Here is a 27,663-nt window from a genome sequence, read left to right on the forward strand (position 1 = left end):
TTCCAATTTGCTCCGTTTTTTGCCGAAGGCATTATATAGGCTTCACAACATTTAAATTACCGTTTAAGTCATTCCTTTCAAAGCAATTGTGCCCCTTCAAAACAAAACTAAACGGAACAAATCATTCAAACAACTGTATCCGTGGGAGATGCGTTAAATGTAAATATTTACAGTTGCTTGTTCAAGTGTCACAGAAGACAGCGGCAGAAGCAATGTTTGAACATCACCCGCATGCTGCTCAATAACCAAACCGGCAGACCATCTGGTCGTATGGAGTCGATGGGGCATTATATTTGTCCCACAACCGCCCGGATGGACATTTGCTATAATTCATTCCAAAAACGCTCTGATATTTACAGTATGAAGTTAGTTTCTAATACGCACATATTTAAGCAAAAATGAAACATAATAAAAAAAGACAAAATTCTCTCTAATTAAATCAATGAATGTTTTACCACCAACGAGATTGTGAGCATATTTAAAAAGTTTTTTTGTTTGTGTCGGTACGCGATTTTCCATGAAATCCCTCATAGAGATTAATGCACGGGTGTGCTACCTTCATGATGATGGACAGAGAAAGCGCTCCTCCCCGTCAGCCATCGTGTGCTAATGTAATAAACTCATGAAAATTCATTTAAAGAACCATCTTCTTCCCTGCGGCCTGTGGTGACTGCCGTAAAGCACTTCTAATTTGAATAATTATGTCACTTATGGCAGGCCGGGCGTGGTGTGTATGCGTGTCAGGCTGCGGCCTGCGCCCGACTTTGCACTAAGCGTAGCCATTTAAAATAATGTAATCTTTACGTTGAGCACATCAGGGTGAAATCAAGGGGGCATAGAGAAAACATCTCAGAAAAAGGTTCCTTCACGCTAAATGAAAAACGATACTGTTGACACGTGTATATGAGACCCATTCTTGCTGAATATTGCATCAGCATCAACATTTCATAAACAGTGCGCGTTATTACCCAAACACGCAATGGACGCGCAAGAGGAGCGATTTGTTTCTCACGCAACGCAACGAAATTGATGTTCGAGTGCTTTGGAAATCAATACGCAATAAAGTCCGACACATTTCTCTTCCTTTACATGTATGTAGATCACTGTCTTTGTGTCTATTTGTGCGTTGTTATCTCGCTAAATAAACGATAGCGTGTACTTAAGTTAAGGGCAACAGATTTGAGGCCCCATAATGGACCGTTTTATACCCTAAACACGTCACTATATGTTTTTTTTACATATATTTTATTTCCCCCTAGCTCACTAGGAACCCTTGAAGAGCTCCGGCGGTTAATTTCTCACTCTCAAAACCCTTCCGGACTAAATCACCAAAGCCGCCGCCGCGTTAAATGCCACACCCAGCACGTTCTGGGAGTGAAGACATCCGATGAAGATAACATGCAAACATACTTTCACCCGGAGCGCTGGCTTGCTTTTCCCACTTGTTGTCGTCGGCACGCTCACCAAACCCACAATCCGCCTCTGTGTTCGACCGTCAGCACTCAAGCGAAAAACAAAAAATCGTTTCCTTGTTTTTTCTGCCCTTCCTTCGTCTCCTTATCGAACGGCGGAGGCCCTTTTTCCCTATCGCTGCTAAGCACATGCTTTCGGGAAACCATCTGGATAACACACCCAACGCCTGGTTTGAGCGCTTTCCTTTGCGGCTTCACTGCTTCGGGTCGTAAGCTGCACGAGGAGCTAGACGGTAGAACAACCCGTAGAGACAGTTTGATAAGGGTAGCAGTGGAAGTGGAAAAACGGACGAACCCTTATAAGAAGGAACTGATCGGTTTGACACTAGTGGCACTTCGTGTTTTTTGTGAGACAGTGTCTTATCAAACGCAGTTTTTATTGTCTGTTTATTGCCTGACTTTTTCCACCGACATTCGCTATCGAAACGAGTTACACAGTACTAGACTGTGCTTTACAAAATCGAAAATCTTACAAATTGAGTGGTTAACTGCGCTATTTGATAGCGATAAACTTCCACAGCGGAGTTGAACTGCAGACGATATGGAGACAAAAAAAGCAATCAAACTCATTTCTTTCTAAAGACTCGCTCGACTGCACTGTGTTCAATCATTTCAACGCGTTAAGGGACAGGATTCAAATTACCAGGGATTTATTTTTATCGATGCACTCTTTCCCTCAGTACACAGCGAGACATGTGTAGGATGATGAAACCAAATTGTGTGTGCTTAAATTTATTGGGAATTATCCGAGGATACGCACCGCAATGGTAGATCCTCCGTAGCTGGCAAGCCCATTTTCAACGCCAGACTACCCAAATAAGGCAAACCATCCCAGTTCGAGAGTACACGAAGAGGATAAATGTGTTTTATTTCACTGCCAAAATCTAGGTCAACGCCGTGGCCGTAACTGAGAGGTTGAAAGTGTTGCATGCTAAATTGGTGCAATTAAAATTGATACCCTCCAGTAGTTGACACCCGACAATATACACGCTCAATGTACGGGGTCTTAAAAGACGACGCCACTTCTCCCGCCCCCGGATCGTATATCTTAACACTGTCGCCAGCCAGGGGTTGAGTCTTATAGATATTTCATGCTATCTGCTGTGTCCCGAACGAATGGTTTCTACCGTTTCGAAACTCTCCACCAAACTCCACGTTCCAATACGCGCTTTCTGAGGTGGGCGAAGTTTGTTGAATCGATACAATAACTATAACCACCCAATTTGGAATATTTCATAGAACGAAAACTACCCTGCTCTCCACCACAGCACTCTTGGTGGAAGGGAAGTTAGTGCCAAGGGTAAAACAAAGTTATTATAATAAGTTGGCCACTCAAACGCGGGCTCAAGAGTTGGATCACACTAACAGTGTGCGCAGTTGATTTATAGCTCACGGGTACAGTTTGGAGCGGCGCACTCAGGCGCATCTTGTTGCTAGGTCAGCAGACTTCAATGTGAGTTCTTGTCAAAAAGCCCGCGAGAGGCCGGGATTAGGTCATTAGACAGGCATAGGTACACAAACCACTACGTCCAAGCATGCAATGTCCCGTCCAAAAAATTCAACCCTGGATGTCTAATTTTAGAACCATCCTGGCAACGAAATAACACAGGTAGGCAAGACATTCAGTGTCACTGCTCTCTTTTGGATCCTCAAATCCCTGCATACGGTTCAACCTGATTCTACAAAAGCTCTTCTCTCCAGTACCCCATATAGCATGTGTGACACAGAGCGAGAGCAAAACATATCTTCCCAAAACATGTTTCTCCTGCTACCTGCTGTCCCTTTGGCTCAACCTCACCAGCCAAACGGGCAGCACATAAAAATCCGGACGAATAAAACCGTCGACAACCTACCTACCTCGCACCACCTTCCTTGACTTGGCTTCGAGTTGCTTTGAACTGCTATTCTTCGCTAAATGTGTCCTCTCTTTCTCTGTGTTCGAAACTATGCTCTGTGCAGTTGCTGCTAGCCATGTTATTAGACGCGTTTCCAAACCACTCCGAGGGGCAACCCGGACGAAGAAGATGGCGCGCAGGAATGCCATGCCCCAGGGCCCCTCCTTAAAGGTGCGTAATGTAAATAATGCCGCCCCGGTGAGGGTTCGTCGTCAGCCCGTCGTCCGTCCGGCGGCAATGGGGCGCGATGCGTCGTCTCAGGTAAGATGACGATGGGTTTTAAAAGGCGACGCCGTCCTCAGACGTCACCGGAGACGTGTATATGCGTGTGTATATGTGTATGTGTGTGTGTGTGTGTGGACAACAATAAAAACTCGAGACACTGGCACTAACCTGTCTGGCTCACCTGTCCTAGCCAGTGTTGCGTCTCCAAGCAGAGCGGACGAAGAGAACACGCTGTAAGCTACCTTCTCAAGGTCGTTTCCGAAATATTCTACCGGTTTATGGAGCTGTGTGGTTTGGCTGTGGTGTCTAAATGAGGGGTCCAGTGCCGTGAACACAAAACTGCCGTATAAATAAGTCGAGCAAAAAGCCAAGCAGGGCCGACGGCTTCAACGTTGCAGCTCATCCAATTCCAACAAGACGCGGCGCCGTCCACAGTATTTTCTCAGACAACAACAACAAAAAAGCCTCATCCAATTGTTTTCCCTCCTCCAAGAGGGCCGGGCGATATCAAGCAACATTGTGTCTGCGGAGTCTTCTCTCTCAAGCTCGCCCCCTCGAAGGCTCGCAACAATTGGTGGTGGTAGAAAACAACCATCTGACCAGTAGTCGCCGTCGTCGTCTGGCGGGGCCAGACTGATGCCTGAAGATGGTGGATGGTGGTATTTTAGAGGAAAGCTTTCCCTTTTTCACGCTCTGATAAAAAAAAAACACACAACAACCCGGCATTCGCTTGGGCTTAAAAAAGCGTGGCCAAAGAAAAGCGCTGTGCAGCTCAACAACAAAGCTAACGAGTGCGCCGCGGTCGGTGAAGTTGTAGAAGCAAAAAAACAAAAAAACATAACACGATAAAAATGCGAGCGAAACTGTGAAACGCATGATCGTTGATTGATCTCACCTCTTCAAAGTCGAAAAGAGGATGAGATGATGAAGATGATGATGGTTGGATTGATGCTGAAATGTGCCGAACAAACGTGGAACCCGCTAGACATCTGGGCAATAGGAGGCACGTGGATCACGAAAATCGTTGAATCATGTTTTTTCGGAAGAATCAATCAAGAACCTCCCCAGAAGACTTCAAAGATTATAGTTTCAAATTCAAAAACATTAAATAAAGTGATAAGTTGTTTCACTGGTAGTGTAATGGGTAATTTCAACCTTTTGAGTCGCATGGCTGGTCCTCTACCAAAGCCTTCAACATACAATATCCCAATGTCACACACCCCGAAAATTGTGCCACTGACCACAATATGCCAGGAGGGAAGAAAAAAATGTGGATCGAAAAAACCCTCCCATATTGGACTCTCTGGTGCTGCAGGTCAGGGAATTTCAGCCCAGCAGACCCAGCAGATGTGCCAACTCCCGTGCCCCAAGAGAGCGCAACTCTCGCGCGCGCACTCACCGACAGAGAAACGGGACCACCGGAGGCCCGCGTACCGAGCGAACGAGGAAGCGAAGAAGCGCACAACAGGGGCCATTTAAAAAGCCCCACCCACCCGATTCCCGGCTCAAAAACGGGAGGCATGATGGACGCTATAAAGCGACATGAAATCCGAGAGATGATGATTCTCCAGTGCTCCGAGCCACGCCACGGTCGCGACAAAGGCGACCGCCGAAACCTCCGAACGCAAAAAGGGTCTCCTCCGAGGGGTGATGATTTTATGCTGCACACACACACACTTATGCACATATTCCTGCCGGGACCAAAACCTGACTGTATGCACACTTATACACACACACCGATAAAATATGAGCCACACATACGTACAAAGCCACGCTGCTCACTCACAGAACGCGCTCTTGGCAGGCATTCCATGCTGAGGAGGCTCTCACGGCATTAATACTTCGGGAGGACTTCGCCGATAAAGGAGCGAGCAGCGCGTCTCCCTTCCCGGTTCTATCCCTTTTCTCGCCCTACTGTGCGTGCGTGTGTGATGAAGTGTGTGTGTGTGTCTGACAAGCGCACACACACACTCAGAAGAAGCATTCTTGTCGTCACACCCGTAGACGACGCAACGGGCCCGTCGCCCAATGTACACAGGCAGGAAGGATCCAGGGCCCGGTTTTCTTCGGTTCAGCGACTCGCTTGCTCTCTCTCTCTCTATCCCTCTTTCTCTCTCACACATGGATATACAGACACCAATACACGCTCCGCAGCTAAGGTAGAGGGCGTGCGTGGTACAAAACATATTTCAAACAGGGAAAAACTGTGCCATATATCTCGATATACCGATGTTCCTCATCGGATGATGTTAGGCCTGTAAGTTCTTGCCAATCCTGCACGACAGCGGGAACTGTGCACGGGAAGATGGTGGTTTCTTTACACACCTCTTCCTCAAAAACGAAAACCCACTCAAAGAATCGCAGCAGAGCATTGCACAAACCCCCCCACTTTTAGCGGGCAGAACAAAGCGGGCCAGCCCGCGAGTTGGAGATGATGCTGGGGAGATGCCATTTTTTTGCACTCTCATCATTAATTTGCTCTCGCTGTATATGCTTCGTCTGCTCTCTTGGTGCACTGCTCTCTCTCTCTCGTGCGCTCTCGGTGTGCTCCAGCATCTCTTCTTCCATCCGGCCCATCCCAAAACCCCTAACCGGACTCCAAACCGCCGCCTCCGCGCGCTCCCCAGAGCGTCTCCGAGCATCAATTCGTCTCGGGGTGGAGTAGAACTGCATCTGTGGCGTTCTCTGGTTGCGCGCCATGTTTACGGTGACGTCGCGTTCAATGATTTGATTGACTGGCACGCACACACATACGCACCGTTTTTTGTTTAAATGAAGAATTGGAGATGATAGGGCAGGCACCCCACTTACCTCATACTTCAGCCCGGCGAGGCGCAGCCAGGTCTCCACCTTCAGGCAGAAGGGCGAAATCGACGGCAGCATCGGTGTGCGGGTGAACTGGTACAGGTACACCACGTCCTTCTCGAAGTTCGCCTTGTGGACGGTCGGCTTCATCTCCTTCTCCTTCTTGGCCGGGGCGGCCGCCGCATCGGAGCTGGTCGCTCCATCGCCACCCTCGCCGCTGGCGGCCGGCGCAGCCTCGGCCTTCTCCTCGGGCTTCTTATCGGCGGCCGTGTCACCGCCGCCCGCTGCCGCCGCCGCCGCGGCCTCCGCTGGCTTATCTGCTGCGGCCGGTGCTGCTGCTGCTGCTGCTGCCGCCGCCTCCACAGCTGGGGCCTCTACCTTCTTCTCCTCCTCGCCGGCAACGACGGGCTTGTTCTCGGTTTCGGTGGCCATCTTCGCTTTGAGTCGCTTAGAGGTTTGTGCTTGCTGGGTTAGGCGCTTTAACTAACGCGCTGGACGCTACCGGAAGAGTTCGTGAAAGACGCGGGGGAAGGAGCACACTTGCTTGATGATCGTCACACTTGGCACTTGCAACACTTGGTACTCTCTCTCTCTCTCTTTCGCTATAAAGCACTAACTACACACAAACACACACTCTACACACACATACACTATTCCGTGCACTTTTCCAACAAATGCGTGTGGTTTCCCGTGTTTCCTCGACTATTGGAAGATTTTCTGCAAAAAGAAGGATAAAGAAGAGAGAAACGAAACTTTAGGAAGCTGCAGTACCTGGGGCGGGGGCGCCTACTTTGGCCGTCGTGAAGGATGGGAGAACAAAGAGCCTTAAATCTAAGTCGGCGCGCAGGGGTTGCTAGCCCTCTTTTCTGTGCTCTGGAGACTCCACAGAATTCTTGCTCTGCCAAAGCACTTCCAGAGATGCGGAGTCAGTGCACGCTCTGTGGGGCAGTCTTCTGTCCACAAAAAGTCATTTCTTACTGCCACGAAAGCGAGGAGCGCCCTCGGGATGGAATTGAACCATCGCAAAGATTGAAAATGCGCGCCCGGTTCACCAAGACCGCTGGTGGGACGGTGGGACGAGGCCTTTTCCGCCACACGCCCAGAGATAAAGTTACTCTTTTGTCGCGCGGGGGAGGGGTTGCCCTTTTTCTGCCTCGTTTTGCATACACGCACGCACACAGACACACACATACTCTCTCACATACACAGAAATTGGAAAGGGGCTACAACGGTGTCATCCTCCGACAAAAATCTTTCAATACAAACCGAGCCTCGAACACACTTCTCGGTTGGGCTAAATTAATGTCACGGAAAACCTTTTTTTCCTTTTTTTTTCTTTTTTCTTTTGTGCTGCTCAAGCCACCACACCAGAGAAAATCACCACCAACACTGCTGCTGCTGCCGTCGAGCTAAGGAAGGAAACTGAGCCAACCGCACACACACCGTACGCCAACTTTGATTGGAACGGAAAAATCATCGACAGCGTGCTAATGCCTGCTGGGCCGTATGCCGAAGCGAGGTACAGTCTGCACACACGAGAGAGAGAGTCAGATCAAATCACCGCGCGCCATTCCACACACATCTTTCATTCTGGCTTTCCAGCGCACGGTGAAAATCACGAAAATCCGCTTGCACTGATTTTCTCCCCCACGCACACACACACACACACACGCACACGCACGCACGCACTTTCGAATTAAACCGATCGACACACATGCATGGGACGCGGACGCGGAAAAACTTGCTTGCAGTTGAGAAGAAAAAAAGAAAGCCAAGCCCTACGGCAGGCGTTCGTTTCCCTCTGCTTTTTCAGAACAATCGAACAAGGCGCGTCGCCTATTTCACTTGATCGTATTTCCTATGTTTTTTTTTTTGGAAATAGAGACTTCAACTAAAAAAAAGAGGATGTCGAAACCAAGTCACAGAGAAAATCACTAACCCGACAGGTAAAGCGAACCAAGCTGCTTCTGATGCTGCTGCTGCTCTGCAAATGTGGGAGTTTGCTACAAGCCTTCTTGTGCGGACCAAAGACGCGCTCGCTGCTCGCTGCTGCTGCTGCTGCTGGCTGTGTCAAGCTTTTTTCTGAAATTGAAACACTCATCCACTGTCGGCGGGGGTAGCAGTTTTGAATGAAAGCCGTGTGAGTGACCCCCTTCCAGCCCTGCTGCTGCTGCTGCTGCTGCTGCTGCTGCACCCTTTGCTTGGAGCGTTTAACGGGCAACGGTCGGCTATTAACGGGAGCTCACCGCACGGCGGCACTCAACGCATTCTGTGAATTTCGCTTCGCACGCACACGCACATACAAGCTGTTCGGGGTGCATGTGGGACTGTCGGTTGTATTTTACACAGAGGTATGACACATTTTCAATTTTATGGGCATGAGGAATCATCCGTGGAACGTTCAACGTTATTTGCTTCAAAAAATAATACAAAATCACTAAAAATAATAATAATATACTCATATTTGAAGAATTAAAATTACAACAACACCAAATCCCGCTACCCTTATTTTGTCCACCGAGAAGGTACTCTTTGCCCATGGTTCCAGCTCTTTGTCGCGTCGTCTGACGAGAAATGAGCGTCCGGGCGGAAGCGGTTTGCGGGCGCGCTTGTGTTAGTGAGCGAAACGCTTCACGGCCGTTGCCTAGCAACGCTTACGGGGTCTCATTTCCATAACGCCCAACTGTGCACAATGGTCGCCCGGCCATAATTTCTCGTTAAATTGTCAGCAGCAAACTCTGTTAAGCTGTTAGTAAGATCACTATTCTGTCGCACGAGGTTTCAACTATTTCAATGCTTGTTATCTTTGAAGCAATTTTTTGAAGAGTAATTTGAAGAAAGAGTTACTGCTAGTCTGTTTTTTTAATGGTTTATTATTCCAGCTTAGATTGCATGTAAAAACGCATACAATTAAACATAAATGGAGCATGACGGGTCGTTATCATTCTGAGATTGGCTTTCCGATGACTTGTAGTCGACTCCAAAAGGCAACTTTTTCTTTTCTTCGATCTTTTGTCGAAACACAAAATCCGTTGGGCCTTCAGATACGTCATGTCCAAATCAAATGCTATTTAGAGATTTTCATTCCATTCCTAGTATGATTATTCATTATATCATATTCCAATAGGATCCAGAAGAATCCTAATGGTTCGGAGGACCCTCTACGGGTCAGAAAGCTTTCGTGAAATGAATTCACATATTTCAGCAGTAACCCGAATTATCAAACCCACTGCACTCAACCCACTCTGCTCTAACTTGTTCCAAAAAATGCAGCGTTCTAAAATTATCCATTGTCCAAATTTTAATCTCCCTTCGCAGGCACCTTTTCCCAAAATCAGTAGCGCCAGTACGGTGATCGTGATCTTTCGCTCAATCGTGATGGAATGCGACCAGAATCACGCACGGAAGCTGGCGTGCGCAGCGCACCGAGCGGATACTACTGCATGCAAATGATGTGTTCCAGTGATCGCCATGGCTGAGACAAATCAAGAATCATGGATTTCAAACAATTGACCAAACAATCTATCGAATTGTAATTAAATAATGCGGGATTATTCATTATTCAACCAAAGTCACAGGGCCTGGGTGAACTCTCCCTCCGAATCGATTCGATTTCGGTAGAGATCTTGACCTTAGCAGCCAGCCAGCAGTAACATGCCATGCCAGCTTCAAAGATATTAGGATGACTCATGGAGGCATGCAATCGATGCCCCACTGTGCCTTATGGAAGCGCTGGAATGTGATCCCGCATTCGCGTTCATGATTACATTATTGTTTGGGCTTTAATTGATGCTTCGCTTACCCCGTTCGACTCCCTTTTTAACCGCCCATCGATGCAGTGCGGTACAGTAATCATGGGGGCGATCGTGCAACAGAGGAAACCAATGCTATTAATATGTTAATCATGTGTCGGCCGTTATCACTAGCGTCGGATTAGTCAGCGGTCCAGATTAAAGCCTTCATACTCAATTGGCAAATAGTATGGATTGTTTGAATTGATTGATGTTAGTACAATTATTTGAATATTTGAATCAAACAATTTAAAAATAAGGTAAAGTTCTACATAACTGTCATCATGTTGGGATAAGATTTCACGTATCAATCGCAATTATCAAAAAGAAGCACAATAAGTTGTTTTGTTCTTTATTTTGCATGGTGCTGGCGGTGTTACTTTCTCTGTTACTGTAGCAATTTTCTTTGTTTTGTGTTTCCCTAGTCCATTGTGAAGTGTTTGGTCTTTTTGAGTGAACGTTTAGTCGCTCTGTTTGTTTGCCTTACGTGTACGCGTGCTTCCGATAGCAGTCCAACATCAACACCCGTCCTATGCATAATACATATATTACCTTAAATACGAGGTGTTTTTTTTTTAAAATAATTTAATGAAAATAGTGCTAATCTCTCTGTTCTGTTTCGTTTTTCGCATTTGTATATTGCGTGCTTTAATGTGAATGTTAGTGTGTTTGTTGTTGTTGCAGCTTTTCTTTTGCATTCACTCGGCACTCTCGTTTGTTTTTATGGTACAATTAGGTTGTATTGCTTTTCGAACGTCACTCTCCACTTCCTTTTTTCCCCTGTTCACAAATCATAAATTAGGTGCTTTGAGCATCACTATCACACTAAACACAGGTTACACGGCGTATCCTCGCACACTGTTTCGTTTCGTTTTCTTTTTTTCTGTAATTGAAAACAAGCTGCGTCCTGAACAAGCGTGAACGGACAAACCATGACACGGTTCAGTTTGACGAAAAGGCATCTTTCCTTATCACACTTACGGTTACACGGATGATTATTAATTTGTGTTTTGGTTTTGCCTGCGGACGACCCCATGCTACTACTGTCCAGCCATTCTCTCCCGTTCCTTTCGATATTACAATTTCGCTTTTTGTTCGTGTAATGTGTAGCTTTGTGTGTATATGTGTGTGTGTCATATTGTGCTAAAAGAATAACTTATGCGACTACTAACTTACTCACTACACCTCAATAACGATGAACCACCTAGGCAAATCGAAAATTATTCATATTTTAATTTAATATTTAAAGCGCGTGCGCGTGCGCGCATGTTGAGCGTAAAGCGTTGAGCTGAATAAATTGCATAAACGATTCAACAAAACAATACAGGCGTACACATATACCAGGGCAAAGAAAGGTACATTTGCTAGCCATGGGCATACACAAGCGCTGTTTTTGCTGCCATTAATTTAAAAAGAAAAACCGAACAGAATAACGGTTTTAAAAACACACACTTAACACAAAACAAACACGTTCATCTATAAATTATGTGTGAGAGACGTTTGACTACAGAGACACACAACATTGAATGTGTTGGGGTAAAGGGTTAAAATGAAAACAACATACAACACAATGACTGCAGGCGGGGAGAGTGGGATGCACAGCAAACTGGGGAAAAAAAGGAACACAAGCGTTTAGAGAGCCGAACACTCGCAGAACTGGGGCGTTGTTTGGGGATGTTTAGAGCGCACTTTAAAAGAAACTTGATGTAAAGGACAAACAAAAAAAACGGAAAATCCTTATCCTACTGGCGAGCGTTCTCATCTAGGGGAGTGTTGGTACATCTTTTCGAGTGCCGTGGCTTTTTTTGTTTCGAATAAGACCTGAGACAGTCCTGGCGGCGTACCTCAGTCTCTGCAACGGCTATGCCAAGAGACAAACCGGCCCATACCGATCGCACACCGATGCCTTGCTATGACACCGTCACGAATGCCCGAGCAAGTGTACGTAGATACGTGTAAGACCCCTACTACAAAACATGTGTTGTGTCGCCGTGTTTGCATACAAACACACATGCGACTAACTTAGTCACATTTATCAGCGGCAACGAGCGGGAACCGCACAATGCGCATCTGATTGCCATAATCGCAGATGACCGAACCGCACGCCGGTAGCATGATCTTTGGGCAGAGCTGCATGTTGGAGCAGTCTAGCTTAACCTCCCGGGCGACCTCACCGCTCCGCGCGTCCCACACCACAAGGGCGCCTGTACGAAAGGAGTGAAAAAAGTAATCGTTTATTAATATTTAAAATAAGAGAAATTATGCAAATCAATACGCTACCTGGTTTGCCGGTAACGAGAAGGGACGGCGTCAGCATTACCAGTGCCGAGTAGGCGTGCGAAACCGTGATCGTGTTGAGCGGATGGCCCTGGAACCGGTCCCAAACGCGTATCCGTTCGTCCAACCCGAGCGATATCACGTAGCTGGGCGAACCGACCAGCGCAACGATCGAGTCGTCGTGCGCTTGAATTTTGTACATACAGGCACCTGCAAAGCGAACGTGTTTGAGCGAAAGCGTGTTAATCAGGAACAGAGTTAGTGATGAGAAAAATGAAGTTTTCGTCGGAATCGTTTCCAGTAAGCTCCGAAGATTTTGTGGAATCGATTCCGGATAGTAGGTCTGGAATCAGTTTCCGAAATCGATTCCAGAATCTGCTCTGGGATCGGAATCGACTTCGGAATCGGAATTTGCTCCGGAATCGGAATTGGATACGAAATCGGAGTCATTTTCGGCATCCTCATGAGAATAGACGTTTGGATCCAATAATGCTACGTATTGATAGCCGCAAACAATCAAAATTTACTTGTAAACGATCCATTCTCACGGAGATTCCCGGACAGATTTCGCTTCTGAAACTTCTTATTTCAATTCAAGAACTTATTCTCATTCCGCAGCTAATTCCAATTCTGGAGTCAATTCTGACCCCGTTACCGACGTAACTTGCAACCTGTGACGATTCCGGTTCCGAAGCCGATCCTGATTCCGGAGCAGATTCTGATTCCGGAGCCGATTCTGATTCCGGAGCTTCCTCACACTGCCGAAGCCCTACCTGTCGTCAGGTCCCACACACACAGCAATCCATCCTGCGAGCCCGACCCGGCCATCCCCGACTGCCACTGGTCGATGAACAGGCAGGTAATGGGGCCACAGTGCCCGTGCAGCGTGTACAGCATCACGTGACTGTCCGCCCGGTACACCTTCAGCGTGTGATCCTGGCTGCCCGTCATCACGGTATTGCCTGCCACCTCGAGACAGGTTACCGGTTGCTGGTGGCCCTGCTGCTGAAACTCCAGCAGGCAGCGCAGCTCCTCGGACGCGGAATGAGATCCGGGCCCACTGCTTGCTGCCATCGCTGCCTGGAGCGAACCGAGGCTACCCGCCGAGCCGGTTCGCACGTGTGCTGTCAAATAGCAAAAAGAAAATTCATTAAAAAATCACACTCATTAACCCTTCATGATTTTTTTAAGCAGTGCTGCAAAATATCATGAGCTTCATGAGATATTCACCAACAAAAACAATGTACATATTCGTGGTAGCTTGATGTTCATTGCTGATACTCAATGAAGGTGCGTCATGACATACCGAATGCGACGTGCGAGTGCTTGGGTCAAACCCGAAACTCTGACTGACAAGTTGAGCTTTATGCCATCACAAGCATAATCATGACTTTTTCTGGCTGTGCTGCCAAATGCCACTGTTTCAATCACCAACACTCATGACTTATACGAAGCTCAAATAAGCTCACGTACACAAATAAGATGATCAGAGGTAAGACTCAAACAGTTAGTGGTCCAATCATATGCTTGATGACATTTTGTTTGGCACTCAATTCTTGGTCTGTCATTTGGTCACGACATTTTCTATCTGTGATAATAACGACATTCTAGAAATATACTAGGCGCGTGGTCCCTAGTAGCAAAATGAGCATGCTGGCAGGTTTTTCTGGTCTGTCGGGTCAAACAGAGTGAGAAACCATGCTCATTTTGTTTATCGGAACCACTCGCACGCACCGCATATCTCCCATGACTATCATAATGATCACCGACAGAAAATGTCGGGACCAAGTGACTGCCCAAAAATTGGTTGCACAAAATGTCACCAAGCATGTGATGGTCGCAATAACTGTTTGAGTCTCATCTCTGATCATCACCGTAGAGCTCGTAACGCTGACATTTTTGTTTCAGTCGGAATTTGTCATGACTATGTCAGTGATATGTCAGAGCTGATCACAGTTAAAAAAAGTCATGACATAGAGACTGACCAAGCGTTGGTCCTAAAAATGTCACGAAGCATGCATTGGTCACACCAACCGTTTTGAGTATCACTTCTGATCATCACGATTGAGTACGTGACGCTGACATGGATTTTGTTTCAGTGAGATTTTTTTATGACATTTGACAGTGACATTTTGCAACACTGGTTTTAGGTGAAAGGAAGTTGCCACTCACTTCGCCGGTACGCCGACGTAAAGCCCCAATCGATCTGTCTTCCCTGGTTGTACGTTTCCAGGCGGAAAAAGTCTATTCGTCCACTCAGCCGGGCCGCTATAACGCGATCCCCCGTCAGCTTGATGTTCGTCACGCCATTGTTGTGTGAATGTTCTGCATCGTGGATGCACTGGAAGGTTTATTTTAACAAAAAAAGATTTAAATTAGTCTCTCCCGGTTTGTGGCGACTTTTCGCTCTCCACCTTACCTTAAAACTACCGCTGCTACCCTCCCAAAACTCCAACCGCCCGTCCGCACACCCGATCACGATGAGATTGTCGAGAAAGTCCAAACACCAGATCGGCGACACGTGGTGTTGCTGCTGCTTTGGACTCCCGGGCGGCTGCGGACACTCGTTGGACAGTGTCGTGGGACGCGCCATCCAGTGGCTGTTGGACGGTTGCTCCTCCGCCGAGGCGGTCGATTCCGCCCAGCTCGCCCCTAGCGCTCCGTTCGAGACAAAACGATTCCGCAGATCACACCCACTTCCCCCGTTCACGGCGCCGTTTGCGGCCGGTGGCGAACAGGGTGTGAAGAACCGTTCGTACTGTGCCTGGAAGTCGAACAGCTTCGAGTCGCTCGCTGCCTGCGCACTCGCCACCGCGCCACCGTCCAGGCTGGAGAAATTAAAGTGCAGCTTCTTGCGCAGCTTGAACGAAGCGGCCACGGCCGTCCCGGGCGGTGAGCACGACACCGGCGAACAGTTGGAACCACCGGCCACCGGGAACGCTTCCTGCAGCCCGGTAATGGGTTCGCCCAGATCGTTACGCAGCAGAACACCGGCCGTGGGCGGCGTGGGCGGCGAGGGCAGCGATTGGGGCGACGCCGAGCTGCCCCGGTGCTGCTGCAGCTCGAAGTAGTGCAGCCGGTCGATCTCCGCCAGCAGCTCGCCATTGCTCACGTCCCACACCTTCACCTGACCCTGCAGGCAGGAGCTCGCCACCATGTTCCCGTCCGTCACCAGACACTCGATGCGGTGCACGTGCCCATCGACCTGCACCGGGACGCCCTCCAGCAGGCACTGCTCCGGCTTCGGTTCCGTCTCGCTGTCGCTCTCCTGCCAGCTCGCCCGCCACTCGGCGTAGTTGCGCGTGCAGACGCACCGGTACAGCACTATCATCGTGTACGTCACCACGAACGTGCTGACCACGAGCAGCATGCAGGTGAGCAGTATCTCCATCGGCGTTTTCGGGTAGAACGGTGCGTTGCCGATCGGTACGTGCGACCCGTCGCCCGTGTCGGCATCGCTGAAATCGAGCGGATCGAGCGCCACCGCCAGCGCTTTCCACTGGAAATGGTGCGGCGCTTTCTCGTCCGCGTTGCGCAGCTGGATGGCGGTCGCGGGGCTGACCGCGTGGGAAAGCTTGATCGCCGGCAGCACCGTCACGTACCGTCCGCTGAGCGACACGTTGTACTGCTTCAGTATCGACGACCAGTGGAAATTGGACAGCTGGTAGACGGTTTCGTAGTCGGGGTGTTTCAACCGCTGCAGCTGTTCCGATACGTTCAACGCACGATGTTCGGCGGTTCCTGCTTTGTCACTGGCAACACTACCGCCACCCCTCAGCATGCCTGCATCCGGAAGGTTTTTGTGGTAATTCAAACGATCCATCTCGAGCGTCGCTTCCGTGCTAGGATCACCCAGGTCGTGCATAGCCAGTCCACCACCCTCAAACCGAGGCGCCCCGGCGTCCAACGGCAAACGTTCGTGCCCGGTCAGGTTCTTATCGATCACAAACAGCTCCTCAATCAGCCCAGCATTGTAGATAATGTTCGAAATCCACAGCACCATCCAGATCATGAAGCCGCGCTGGAAAAACCTTGTCCTTGCCCAAAAGTTTACAATCCGCAGGCGCTTCGGTATTTTCACATCCTTCCCGCTGCCCGGCCCGGTCTTCGGATGGCTCGCCGCCTGCTCCAGCCCCGTCAGCTTCGGGTGCGATCGAGAGCGATTAATCGAACCGCCCCCGTTTCGCACTTCCCGTGCCGGACCGTTCGACTGTCCCGCAGCGGCCCCGGTACCCCGCCTTAGCTCGTTGTTGAAGTACAGCATCTTGGGCAGTCGCCGCACCTCGGCACTGTACTCGACGCGCTTTATGTCCAGCGCCAGCACGGTGGCGAAGAACAGCATCTGCAGCAGAAAGTCCGACACGAGGCCCACCATCGCGAAGATGCAAAACTCCTGTATTACCGGCACGAACGTCGCCAGCCCCCCGGTAAGGATCGTGATTTCCGTCAGCAAGTTCTTCGTAATGGACCAACCCTCCCGGCTCAGTCCTTGTGCGACCCGTATCTTTACGTCCAGATTGTTGTCCGTCGTGAGCACACTCTTCGTAATGACGAGCACATTCTCCAGCCCCACCAGTATGACCAGGTACGGGTAGACACCCTTCGACTGGAAGCTGATCGTAAGCCCGAAGAAGAAACACAGCCCCAGTGACATCAGCAAACTGCCCAGCACGGTCAGCACGGCACAGGACGCTAGCATGATGCGCGACCGGATGGCTTCGATTTTGCGCACAGAAAAGTAGACGTAAATGAACAGCACACAAAACGCGATACACTGCGGCAGCACCTCCTTCCAGTTGAATTCGCCCGGGTAGAAGATGTACATGATTGATTGCTGCTGCTTCGGAGCCGACTGTGCTTCGGGCTGGGCCGGCACGCCGCCCGATGCATCGCTCGAGGGTTCCTTTTGATGCAGCGGGTACGCACGGGTAAGCTTTTGCTTTAACGATTCTATAAATGCTGGATTGTTTTCGCGCAAAATCAGCGTCACCGCGTACTGGATGATGCGTGGCCGGACGCGCATCGGGTACCGCTTCACGCCCGTGTCCCGCAGCGGTATGCCGAACAGCATTTCCGCCGTCGAAACTTTGGACTTTTGGAGATTCTAGAAAGTGGAGTCCAAACGGGGATTGAAAGATTAGTAAATAGGACAGAAAATATCTTTTAATTTATCAAACTTACATGATTCACGTACACCGTGTTTAACAGATTGCTATCCTTGTTAAAGTTCTGCATATTTTGCTGCCACAGATTGGCCGGCGATAGCAGCAAGCAGTTGTACTCGGGAAACAGGGTCTGCTGCGAGGATCGCTTCACATTTTCCACATGCAGACAGAGATGGCTTAGCATAGTTTTGCTGCAAGAACAAAAAAAGAGAAGGCCAAACATACACCATTACTAATCCGTATTGAGGGAAAAATCCCCTCCAACCTACCTCTGATCTTCGTGATTGCGTATAATTTCCAGCAGCTTGAACACCTCGTACAGTGGCGCACGGAACGCATCGGTCAGCAGCAGATCATCTTCCCATGGTACCACGCTCGTGCGCATGATGATCTGCTGCACGTACAGTAGCGGATCGATTCGGGCCCACGGGAACGGCGTTTCCACGCTGATGTTGTAGATGTTAAACATGTTGCCGCCGGAGAAGCTGAACGGGTTGTAGAATTCGCTCGTCAGGTTCGCATTGGATAGGTGCAAATTTTCGCTAATGCTTTCCGTGTACGGGAATATCACTTTGGTTGGTATCGTCCCCGGCAGGGGGATGTTTAACAGTGGGTAGCTGTAACGGAAATGGAGAAGAGATGGCAGATTTAGTTTGCGAATTATTTTCGAGGTCATGCGTTGATGTAGGATTCTGCCTTTATTATCTGTTAAATGAATCCTAAGTAATAGCAAACCACAAACTCAAACGACAATGAGAAATTTATAAGAAAAAAACAGGTTCACCTATCTCAGGTCAAAGGTCATGACAACAGCATGGAAGCTGAGTTGTGCCCAAGTTTGCTGTTTCCAGGTCAATCATTCCAATAGTAATAGTCTTCCGTTGTCACCCGGAGTCGGAGTCGTTCGGAATCCGAGTTTTCCGAAGATTTTCGAAGTCGTCCGGAGTCGTTCAGAGTCGTCCGGAGTCGTCCAGAGTCATCAAGAGTCATTCGGAGTCGTCCGGAGTCGTCCGGAGACGTCCGGAGTCGTCCGGAGACGTCCGGAAACGTTCGAAGTCGCCCGGAATCATCCGGATTCATCGTTCAGAGTCGTCCGGAGTCGTCCAGAGTCATCAAGAGTCATTCGGAGTCGTCCGGAGTCGTCCGGAGATGTTCGGAGTTGCCCGGGATTGGAGTCGCCCGTTGTCACCCGGAGTCGGAGTCGTTCGGAGTCCGAGTTTTCCGAAGATTTTTGGAGTCGTCCGGAGTTGTCCGGAGTCATCAAGAGTCATTCGGAGTCATTCGGAGTCGTCCGGAGTCGTCCAGAGACGTCCGGAGACGTTCGGAGTCGTCCGAGGTCGGAGTCGCCCGTTGTCACCCGGAGTCTGAGTCGCCCGGAGTTGCCCAGAGTCGGATTCGTCCAGAGTCGCTCGAAGTCGTTCAGAGTCGTGCGGAGTCGTCCAGAATCGGAGTTGTCCAGAGTCGTCCAGAGTCGGACTTTAAAACTCATGGCGCTACCTGTGAAATGTTCCAATTAGGAACAATCTACACCAGGAAAACGTGGGTCTACGTCGAAAAATACTAATCTTAAAGTGTAATAGTTTTAAAATCTTTATTTTACGTTATTTCTCTCACAAATTACAAATGCATGAATCTGTACAAAATGCATCATCCTCATGCTCCCACCCTAGTCAGACCTTGCAAGCAAATAATTAACATTAATATGCAAATATAAGGTGTGAACTTTGCATTCTTCAAGCAAGAGCTGTATGATTGAATTTAAACGATGATTTAATATAAATGCATGGGCTTGTAGCTTGTACAATGACCTTTTCATTACTGCTGTAATAATACAAAAAGTGACGTCACCCTTTTCAATGATGCCCTCATTTTATGAACGGATTTGCAAAAATGTTAGATAAAACCCACTGTAATGTGTCACACACCATAACAATGTGCACCTAAACCATCCGAGATAATGCCCGAAAGAGTCCCGGGTGACTTTATCGCACACCGCACCTGCTGATCAAGTTAGTACCAGTTAGTACCGGAGCCCCATCCCGTCACCCAGCTGGTCATGGTCACGGTTATTGGCGGGAAGGGGAAGGGGGTTAACAAATGCTTCCCGACTAGCAACACACTAATCGCGACTCTTCAGCGAGTATAATCGCGTCTACCGAATCCCACAATTTGAAGGACAACGACTCGTCCAGCAAACGTTTGAAAGCACCGAGACGAAAAGGAAGAAAAAAAACACATATCATCTCCTCCACAAATGAAAGAGGTCGTTGATGTCGGGATATTTTCCGCTCGCACATCGGTTCGAGCCTTCTTATCTCTGTTTCTAAAGTCTGAGTGCGTTCTTCCCGCTCCCCCGACAGGTCACCAAGACGGTCCAAGCAATGGGGCAAGTACTTGTTGTTTGCTTGTGTAATGTTTAATCTCAAAAGTGCCCTTTCCCCTCTCGCAAAGAACGAAAGGCAATAATCGACGATGTGTGGTGAGAAGTTGGCTCCAAAAGATTCGCGCACGTGCCAGCCACCGTTGTGCCGGGAGTAAACATGGCGCTCTTTATTCACCACAGCTAGTCTAGAGAGGAGCGAGGGTAAAAACGGTAACAAAAACAGTGTAAAGAAACATGGGGCGTAATGGCCACGCTAAGGATTTGGCCCTGTAATGAAGAATAAAGAATACAGTTTGAACATTATAAATCCCGGCCAAACTGATAAGCCTATTTAGAATGCCTCGTCAGATGAAGGTGGATGGAAAACTCTCAAACCCTACTATTACCACACCAAAGGCCTGGGCAGGGATATTGTCCTATTCAACCTGGCGCTAGAGAGGGCCATCCCAGACGCTAGGGTGGAGACTTCGGGAACCATCTTCTATAAGTCAGCCCAGATCCTGGCATACGCTGACGATATAGACATCATTGGTCTGAGGTTCTCCCATGAATCTGAAGTCTAACCTAGCAACAAATAACCTAGGATTGCAGATAAACGAGACAAAGACCAAACTTGTTATGCTTCTTCTTCTTCTTCTTCTTCTTCTTCTTCTTTTGGTACAACGTACAACAACCGTTGTCGGTCAAGACCTGCCTGTACCCACTAGTGAAGTGAGTTTGGTTTTCAGTGGACTTATTGTTACCATAGCAGGATAGCCAGTCCTACGTATAGGGAAACGGTCTATTCGGAGCTTGAACCCATGACGGGCATGTTATGTTGTTAAGTCGTACGAGTTGACGACTGTACCACCAGACCGGCCCAGAACTGATGATGCTACCTACTAATAAATCCAGACTTACGTAGGGGTGACGTACGATTGGATGAACGTCCAAGTTTGCCCAAGATCCCAGAATCGAAGTATTTCGGATCAGACGAACCAACCTGAAATGTCCTCTAAGAAAGACCAAGTTGAGACGATAAGATTGCGTAAAAGCGTCCGGCATTAAAGAGCCTGGATAACGAATTGGCAAAAAATGAAGTTTTTGTCGGAATCGATTCCTGCTAGCTCCGCAATTTTATGGAATCGATTTCGGATAATCAGTTTCCGGAATCGATTCCGGAATCGACTCCGGAATAGGTTCCGGAATCGGCTCCAGAATTGATTCCGGAACCGAAATCGGTTCCGAAATCGACTCCGGAATCGACTCCGGAATCGGTATCGGCTCTCGAATCGGAATTTACTCCTAAATTAGAATCGGCTTCCAAACGGTGTCAGTTTTGGCATCGCCATAAAAATAGGCGTTTGGGTCCTGTCATACTACGTATTGATAACCGCAAACAATCAAAATTTACTTGTAAAAGATCCATTCTCATGGAGATTCCAGGACTGATTTCGCTCCGGAGTCAACTCTGGAATCGGCCCCGGAGTCAACTCCGGAATCAGCTCCGGAGGCAACTCCGGAATCGGCTCCGAAATCAGCTCCGGATACGACTCCGGAATCTGAATCGATTTGAGCATTGGAATCGGCTCCGGAATTGATTCCGAAGGAGGCACAATCGTGGGGTTACTGTGAGACTGTGAGCGGTTTCGGCTAATCCTGCATGAGGCCAATACCGCAAAGTGATTGTAGCACCGGATATGTAAGTAACTAGTACTAAGAAATCATATGTCATGATGACGTTTTGCATTTGCTAGAAATGACTGCAGGTGATCATTGCACCTCGCTGTATGACCGTTTGGCCCCGGGCTCCCTTAATTCAAGTTTAAAGAAATCAAAGATTATCAATGAAAACAGATTCAATCCGGTTTTGAAGCGGGAAGATTCCCCGAGCAAAGGTTGGGTGTGTAGACAAATCGAGATCACCCACAAAAGCCTGTGATGCGTAGAAAAGCCTATGGCCCCTCTCTTCGAAATCAGCATCAAGCATACGCACGTAGAGAATAATTTATTCATCGATTCGTTTTATCACGATCCGCTATCCGCTTCCATGCAAACTGTTATTTCAACACATTTCAACACACTAGCAGCCGCTGTCACTCAATGAAGATACGGCGATGGTTGTCTTTCCTTTACGTATTTGTTTCCAATTCCTCTTTAAAAAGACATATTGCCATCTTTGGGAGAACTGCGCAGCGAAGAGAAAGGCCCCATAGTTGGTCCCTTACACGGAGGGCAGTACGGTTGCCGCTGCGCTTACCGTACCGACGACTTCCTTCTTCTGTTTGGTAAGACATTTGAGGTGCGGTTTGTTGCGCTGCACGTCAAAAACGTAGCATGCAAATCGTGGCGGTGGTCGTCAGACGGACCGCATACCTTCTGGTGCGCGCAAAATTTGCATCCTACGAATGTCAGCCCCGTGGTGTTCGGTGGTGGTGGTGGTGCTGCAACCGTGCAGGAGAGTCTATCTATCGCTGCTATCAGTGTACAAGCGCGTAAGAGATGGTGCGCCGGCGGACGAAACGGTGGGCGGAATGTGTGTGTTTGTGAGTGTATGAAATCAAAACAACGTTGATACCGACGTACCGAGCCCTCTGACGTGGTAAACGTGGTACTGATAAGTTTTAGGCCCACGCTGAGGGTCGCTTTCCTTTTCCTAAGTTGTACTGAATGTGAATAAAACATTGCTATCGAATAGAATAGAGACACTTTTCCCCATCAAGGCGGCTTGAGTTATAGCTTAACTGAATTAAATCAGGATTGGAAGGAAAAAAGCGTCTACTATCAGACCATCATCAGTACCTTCAAGCTATTTTTTTCTCTTCTTTTCTGGGGTAATGGTCTTGTCGTCCTGTATAGGCTTCTATACGTAATAGCACTCTGGAAAAGCCTAGCCAATTCTTGCTACAGGAGATCGGTACGGATTAGTGATGTGCTCTCTGGTACGCACCCACGACTCCAATCCGACCGTTGTTAGTCCGATTCCGATTCCGGCAAACTGGGAACAACTAGTTCCACTCGGAGTCGGAGTCATTTGGAGACGTCCAGAGTCGATAGGAGTCGTCCAGATTCGATCAGAGTCGACCGGATTCAGAGTAGGTAGGAGTCAACTAGATCCGTGCGGTGCAATGTGCTTGTGATCAAACAATTCATGTCTTTGGTTCTTTGTGTTTCACTTTGCACGTGCATTTCATGTACAAGCCTTTGTTTCAACCGCCAACTCCGGATGACTTCGACTCCGGATAAAGCTGGGCGGTTCCAAAATTTGTTGGAGTCGGATCGGAGTCGACTCCGGATTTTTGCCAACCTTACTCATCACTAGCTAGTACGGTTACAAATGGATAAAAAGATCGGTAATTTTATTTAAAATGCCTATCTGAACTTCAGAACACAGGTCTCCACACTTTCCAGTTTATTCAATCGGGCCCTTTATTCCAAAGATACCCGATCCCTTAAAAAAAGGCTTCGCATCGTAGCACCTTTTACAACGGTCGTAGTAAGGAAGAGGAAAAACACACCTCAGGTATAGTGAGAGTACCAGAATATTGGGAGCATGGAAAAAAAAAACTAGAGCATCCTTTGTAAGCCGTGCTCTGGACGAAGAAAACGATTTCAAGGATATTTAATTATGAAGGACATGAAGAAGTCATGGAATGGGATATCAAGTGAAATTATGTTGATAAGAACAGAACACAACAGAACTTTGCTCCAGACACCAGTGGATACCAGAGCGGACCTTTCCGATTCCGATTCCGAGTCCGGAATCAATTCCGGAGCCGATTACGGAATCGACTGCAGAACCGAATCCAAAAGCGGAATCGACCTAGGAATCATAATTTACTACGGAAACGAAATCAGAAATGACTCCAGAATTGGAATGAGCTCCGGAATCAGAATCAGATCTTGAATTGAAATCAGAAATGTCAGAAGCGAAATCAGTCCGGGAATCTCAATAAGAATTGATCGTTTACAAATAAATTTGAATTTTTTGCGGCTATCAATACGTAGCATTATTCGATCCAAAAGCCTATTCTTATGGAGATGCCGAAACCGACTCCGTTTTCGACACCGACTTCGATTTCGAAACTGACTCCGATTCCGGAACCGATTTTGATTCCGGAGCAGATTCCAGAGCCAATTCTGAAGCCGATTCCGATTCCGGAGCAGATTCCAACTCCGGAACTGATTCCGGAAACAGTTCCCCCGTTATCGATTTCGGAATCTTATTCCGGACCTACTGTCCGAAATCGATTCTGACGAAAATTTCATGTTTCCACATCACTAATTCATACATCCCTGGTGACTCAAGATGCGACAGGAACGCCCAAATCGCTATAATTATGGAAACATATACCACTTGACAGCTCTACAAAGTTGATTTAAGGCTTGCACTTGCAATAGATGGTGCAAATAGGGCGGTCCCGTGGTACAGTTGTCAACTCGAACGGCTCAATAACATGCCCGTCATGGGTTCAAGCCCAGAATGGACCGTCCCCCCGTAGCAAGGATTGACTATCCGGCTGCGTGGTAATGAATTAAGTCTCGAAAGCCTATGTATAGGCCGGCATGGCCGCGTAGGACGTTATGACAAATAGAAGAAGAAAAACTTGTTAATAGAAGGCATATTAGGGCACCTCAAAGGTGCCAAGAGAGATGCCGGTTTTCTACATGTCATCCGTTAAAGCCGGGATCGGCGATAGACAGATGGCAAGAATGCGCAGGTCAGTGAGTAATTTTGTTTCGCACTCCGACAAGCCAACCAAAGTTTGTAATTGAATTATTGCTTGATTCTAATTCTTCTAATTCGAAATATTATTGCCAAACGTTTTTGATACCAATTATTATAGTTTTGGATAATAAACCAGCAAATAAAGAAACAATTAATCAATCACAACTCTGTGCGATAAATCTTCTTCCACCAACATCCTCCGGGGAAGCAAGCAAACGCTCCGAATAGCTTTCAATCTCAATAAATTGCGTCATCTCAGCCCGCCAAAACAGGAATCCCAGGCCAGCACAACCGGCTGGAAAGACGGCCACCCACAACATAAACAGACAGCCGGATTGTGTTTCTCACCCGAAAGCAAAACGCTCGGTGGAAATTCCCCCCGCTGTGGGTAAAAATAGATCGCCTTATAAAACACGTTACACGTTATCCGCTCTCAACTCACCAGCAGAAGATGATGATGGCAAGGGCGAAGCTGGTCGCCGTCGTCGGATAGCTGGAGAGGAACAGCCCATGCTTGTAGTAGATCTGTGACACGCGGGACGGTAGCGTGGTGCCGCCGGTGGAGCCGCCGGCTCCCTTGCTACGATCGGACGGTGATTTCGGTGGCCCACGGGCTCCGGCCGTTGTTGCCGTAGGTCGGGGCGGTGGTTTCATCGTGGCCGGGCCCAACGATGGATGCTGTGTGAAGCCACTGGCAGCGCCGGGCTGTTGCTGCTGCTGTTGCTGTGACAGCAGTGGTTTCCTTTGCGCCAGCTGTGATGTGCTGTGATTGGAGGTGACGTACTGCTGCTGCTGCTGCTGCTGCTGCTGCTGATGGGTAAGATGGTTGATGCGCTCTTCAGCGGACGGTGGTGGTGACATTGATTCTACACCAGCGGATGCCGTCATGATGCAGGCGGCAACAGTAGGGGACGAAGGCCCTAGGCACACGAAAAAAAAAACGGAAAACTCCTCCCTTCCTTTTCTGTTTTGCACACACGTTTGTTTACACTTTTGCACTCGCGATATAAATACACACCTTTATTTTCACCCGGTGCACACACACACACACACAAACACACAGGAGTCACTTTCTCACCCCGTTCGTCGGTTATGTTGGCCTCCCCTTGCGTAGTACTTCCGGTGTGGTTTCCTTGCGTACGGCATTATCCTTTGCGCCCTTAGCAGTGCAGGTGCGGGAAAGCATGCAACTCACCCCACACAAACACTAACACACACACACAACTTGCGCAATATCCTCTGTCTCTCACACACACACACACATTCACCGATGGGGTAATCGTTTAGCGTCGCTGGGGGTAGAGTAAAAACATAAAAACAAATAAAAATGATTGACGTCTTTTCGCTCACTTTTTGTCTGAACAAAACACGTTAAAAAGCCTTAAAGTAAGCTGCGCCTGCCTGGTTTGTGGGAGCACTTTTGCTTTGGAAGCCTGCTTGGTTTGTTATTGCTAAAAGCCGCTTCCTTGGGACGATTGCACCTTTTAATATGTTTCACTTCCAGCACTCTCCCTCTCTCTTTCTCTCTCTCTCTCTCGTGCTCCCAATCTTTGATTCGGCGTTGATTAAGTTACAATGGTAACGACGTTGAATGGGACAAGATCACTTTCGTTCACTGCCGCTTATTCCACTTGTGGCCGTGGGGCCGGTTTCGCTGCGCTTCGGCGTTCGGTTAGTTCCTCCTCGCGTTGGCAGCGACGCCAGATTTAGCTTGCGCGGTGTGGTGCCTGTGCTGCTGCACCATGTAATCGGCTCGTTCCTCGCTCCTATCAAGACCTGCCCGTTCTGCGCTATTATCATCATGTTTGCCTTTGATCGATTCTTCTTTGGCAGGCCGTTCCGTTCAAGCGGCTATCGCTCTCGGACGCTGCTGCCGCCCTGTGTTTGCGCTTCCGGAACGTGGTGCGGTTTTCTGCTGAGGTCCCCCCTTGTACTAGTTCGGGCAAACAGCTTCCACGTAACTCCACGGGCCTCACCGCTGCTGCTGCTGCTGCTGCTGCTGCTGCACGTGTGCGCTGCCACCTCATCCGCCGCAGTGCCGCTAATGTGGTGTAAGAGAGGCAAGCTATTAAATTACATAATTTCTCTTCGCGTACGCGTCGAATGGCAGAATAGAGAGGGGGTGGTGGTGGTACTGTATGGATCGGTGGCCCCTTCTTGAGTGTGCCCAGCCACACGCTGCTTTTCGCAGTTCGCAAAGTTAACGCATCATGTCCCCGGGACACACAAAACACACATTCGTCGCTGGTGCGTTATCAAGTGCGTTTTCTTCCTTCGCGTCTTCAATCGCTGTCCATCTGCCGAAATAGCGGAGCCCTTTTTTTCGATGATTCACGACACCACGTTTCGTACCCCGCTTGCCGTAATGTTGTGCGTGACCAGGCACACGGAGGGTGGAGGGGGAGAAACGATTTGGCTGCCCCTTTTGCGGGTCCCGTTTCACAAGCTTCTTCACACCACGGCACGCACGCACACTTTATGGCCACGTCCCGTTTTGGGGGTCCTTTCGGTTCCGGATATTTTCCTGGCAGTATGTAGAACACCTTTCCGGGATGATGCAATTAAAAAAAGCGACCGAATTACACTAACGCTGTGCTCACTGTTGATGCGGAACGCGGCAACTTACACGGCGCGCGCGGTATGAATCTACGTTTCGGATTATTATTTGCTCCCCGTTTTTTTTTCCCCGTTTTGCTATTTTGCAAATTTGACAGAACGGGCAGGCTGGTTGAGGGCACCGTCCGGGCGCCATACTGGATTGGCAGGTTGACAGTCAACGAAGGAGAGTGGAAGAGAAGGGCCATTTTTGCTAGTGATGGGAAAAATTATGTTTTAATCGGAATCGATTCCGGCTAGCTCCGAAGTTTTCTGGAATCGTTTTGGGGGTAAAAGTAAGGCTCAGCCCTTTACGTTACATAGGAGAAGCGTTACATGCCTTGAAA

General features: G+C 48.5%; 2 protein-coding genes across 9 annotated transcripts in view; both read right to left on the bottom strand.

The window, feature by feature from the left end:
* Positions 1 to 8,494, bottom strand: part of LOC121598572 (failed axon connections) — a 49,552-nt gene extending 41,058 nt beyond the window's left edge. For 2 of the 6 annotated variants that reach the window (XM_041925602.1, XM_041925597.1), the window contains exons 1-2: positions 7,664 to 7,830; positions 6,404 to 7,114 (exon numbers count right to left, since the gene is read on the bottom strand). In XM_041925602.1, the coding sequence (XP_041781536.1) occupies positions 6,404 to 6,829 (426 nt within the window). In that variant the 5' untranslated portion in view covers positions 6,830 to 7,114; positions 7,664 to 7,830. Of the gene's footprint in view, positions 1 to 6,403; positions 7,115 to 7,602; positions 7,831 to 8,336 lie in introns of those variants that run through there. The other 4 variants (XM_041925598.1, XM_041925601.1, XM_041925600.1 and 1 more) reach the window with 4 other exon arrangements.
* Positions 8,495 to 10,505: 2,011 nt separating this feature from the next.
* On the bottom strand, positions 10,506 to 27,447 carry LOC121598700 (sterol regulatory element-binding protein cleavage-activating protein). 3 transcript variants are annotated; one of them, XM_041925923.1, is made up of 9 exons: positions 27,348 to 27,447; positions 25,164 to 26,013; positions 17,900 to 18,247; positions 17,647 to 17,821; positions 14,885 to 17,569; positions 14,638 to 14,806; positions 13,239 to 13,589; positions 12,469 to 12,675; positions 10,506 to 12,392 (listed from the first exon to the last, which is right to left on the bottom strand). In XM_041925923.1, the coding sequence occupies exons 2-9, from the start codon at positions 25,607 to 25,609 to the stop codon at positions 12,211 to 12,213; spliced, it is 4,563 nt and encodes a 1,520-aa protein (XP_041781857.1). In that variant the 5' UTR covers positions 25,610 to 26,013; positions 27,348 to 27,447; the 3' UTR covers positions 10,506 to 12,210. The 3 variants fall into 3 exon arrangements, with proteins under 3 accessions (XP_041781857.1, XP_041781855.1, XP_041781856.1); XM_041925921.1 differs by having other exon boundaries at positions 27,311 to 27,442; XM_041925922.1 differs by having other exon boundaries at positions 27,265 to 27,442.
* Between the last annotated feature and the right edge of the window lie 216 nt (positions 27,448 to 27,663).

The sequence above is a fragment of the Anopheles merus genome, chromosome 3L (genome assembly GCF_017562075.2).
Source record: "Anopheles merus strain MAF chromosome 3L, AmerM5.1, whole genome shotgun sequence".
Taxonomy (NCBI): Eukaryota; Metazoa; Arthropoda; class Insecta; order Diptera; family Culicidae; genus Anopheles; species Anopheles merus.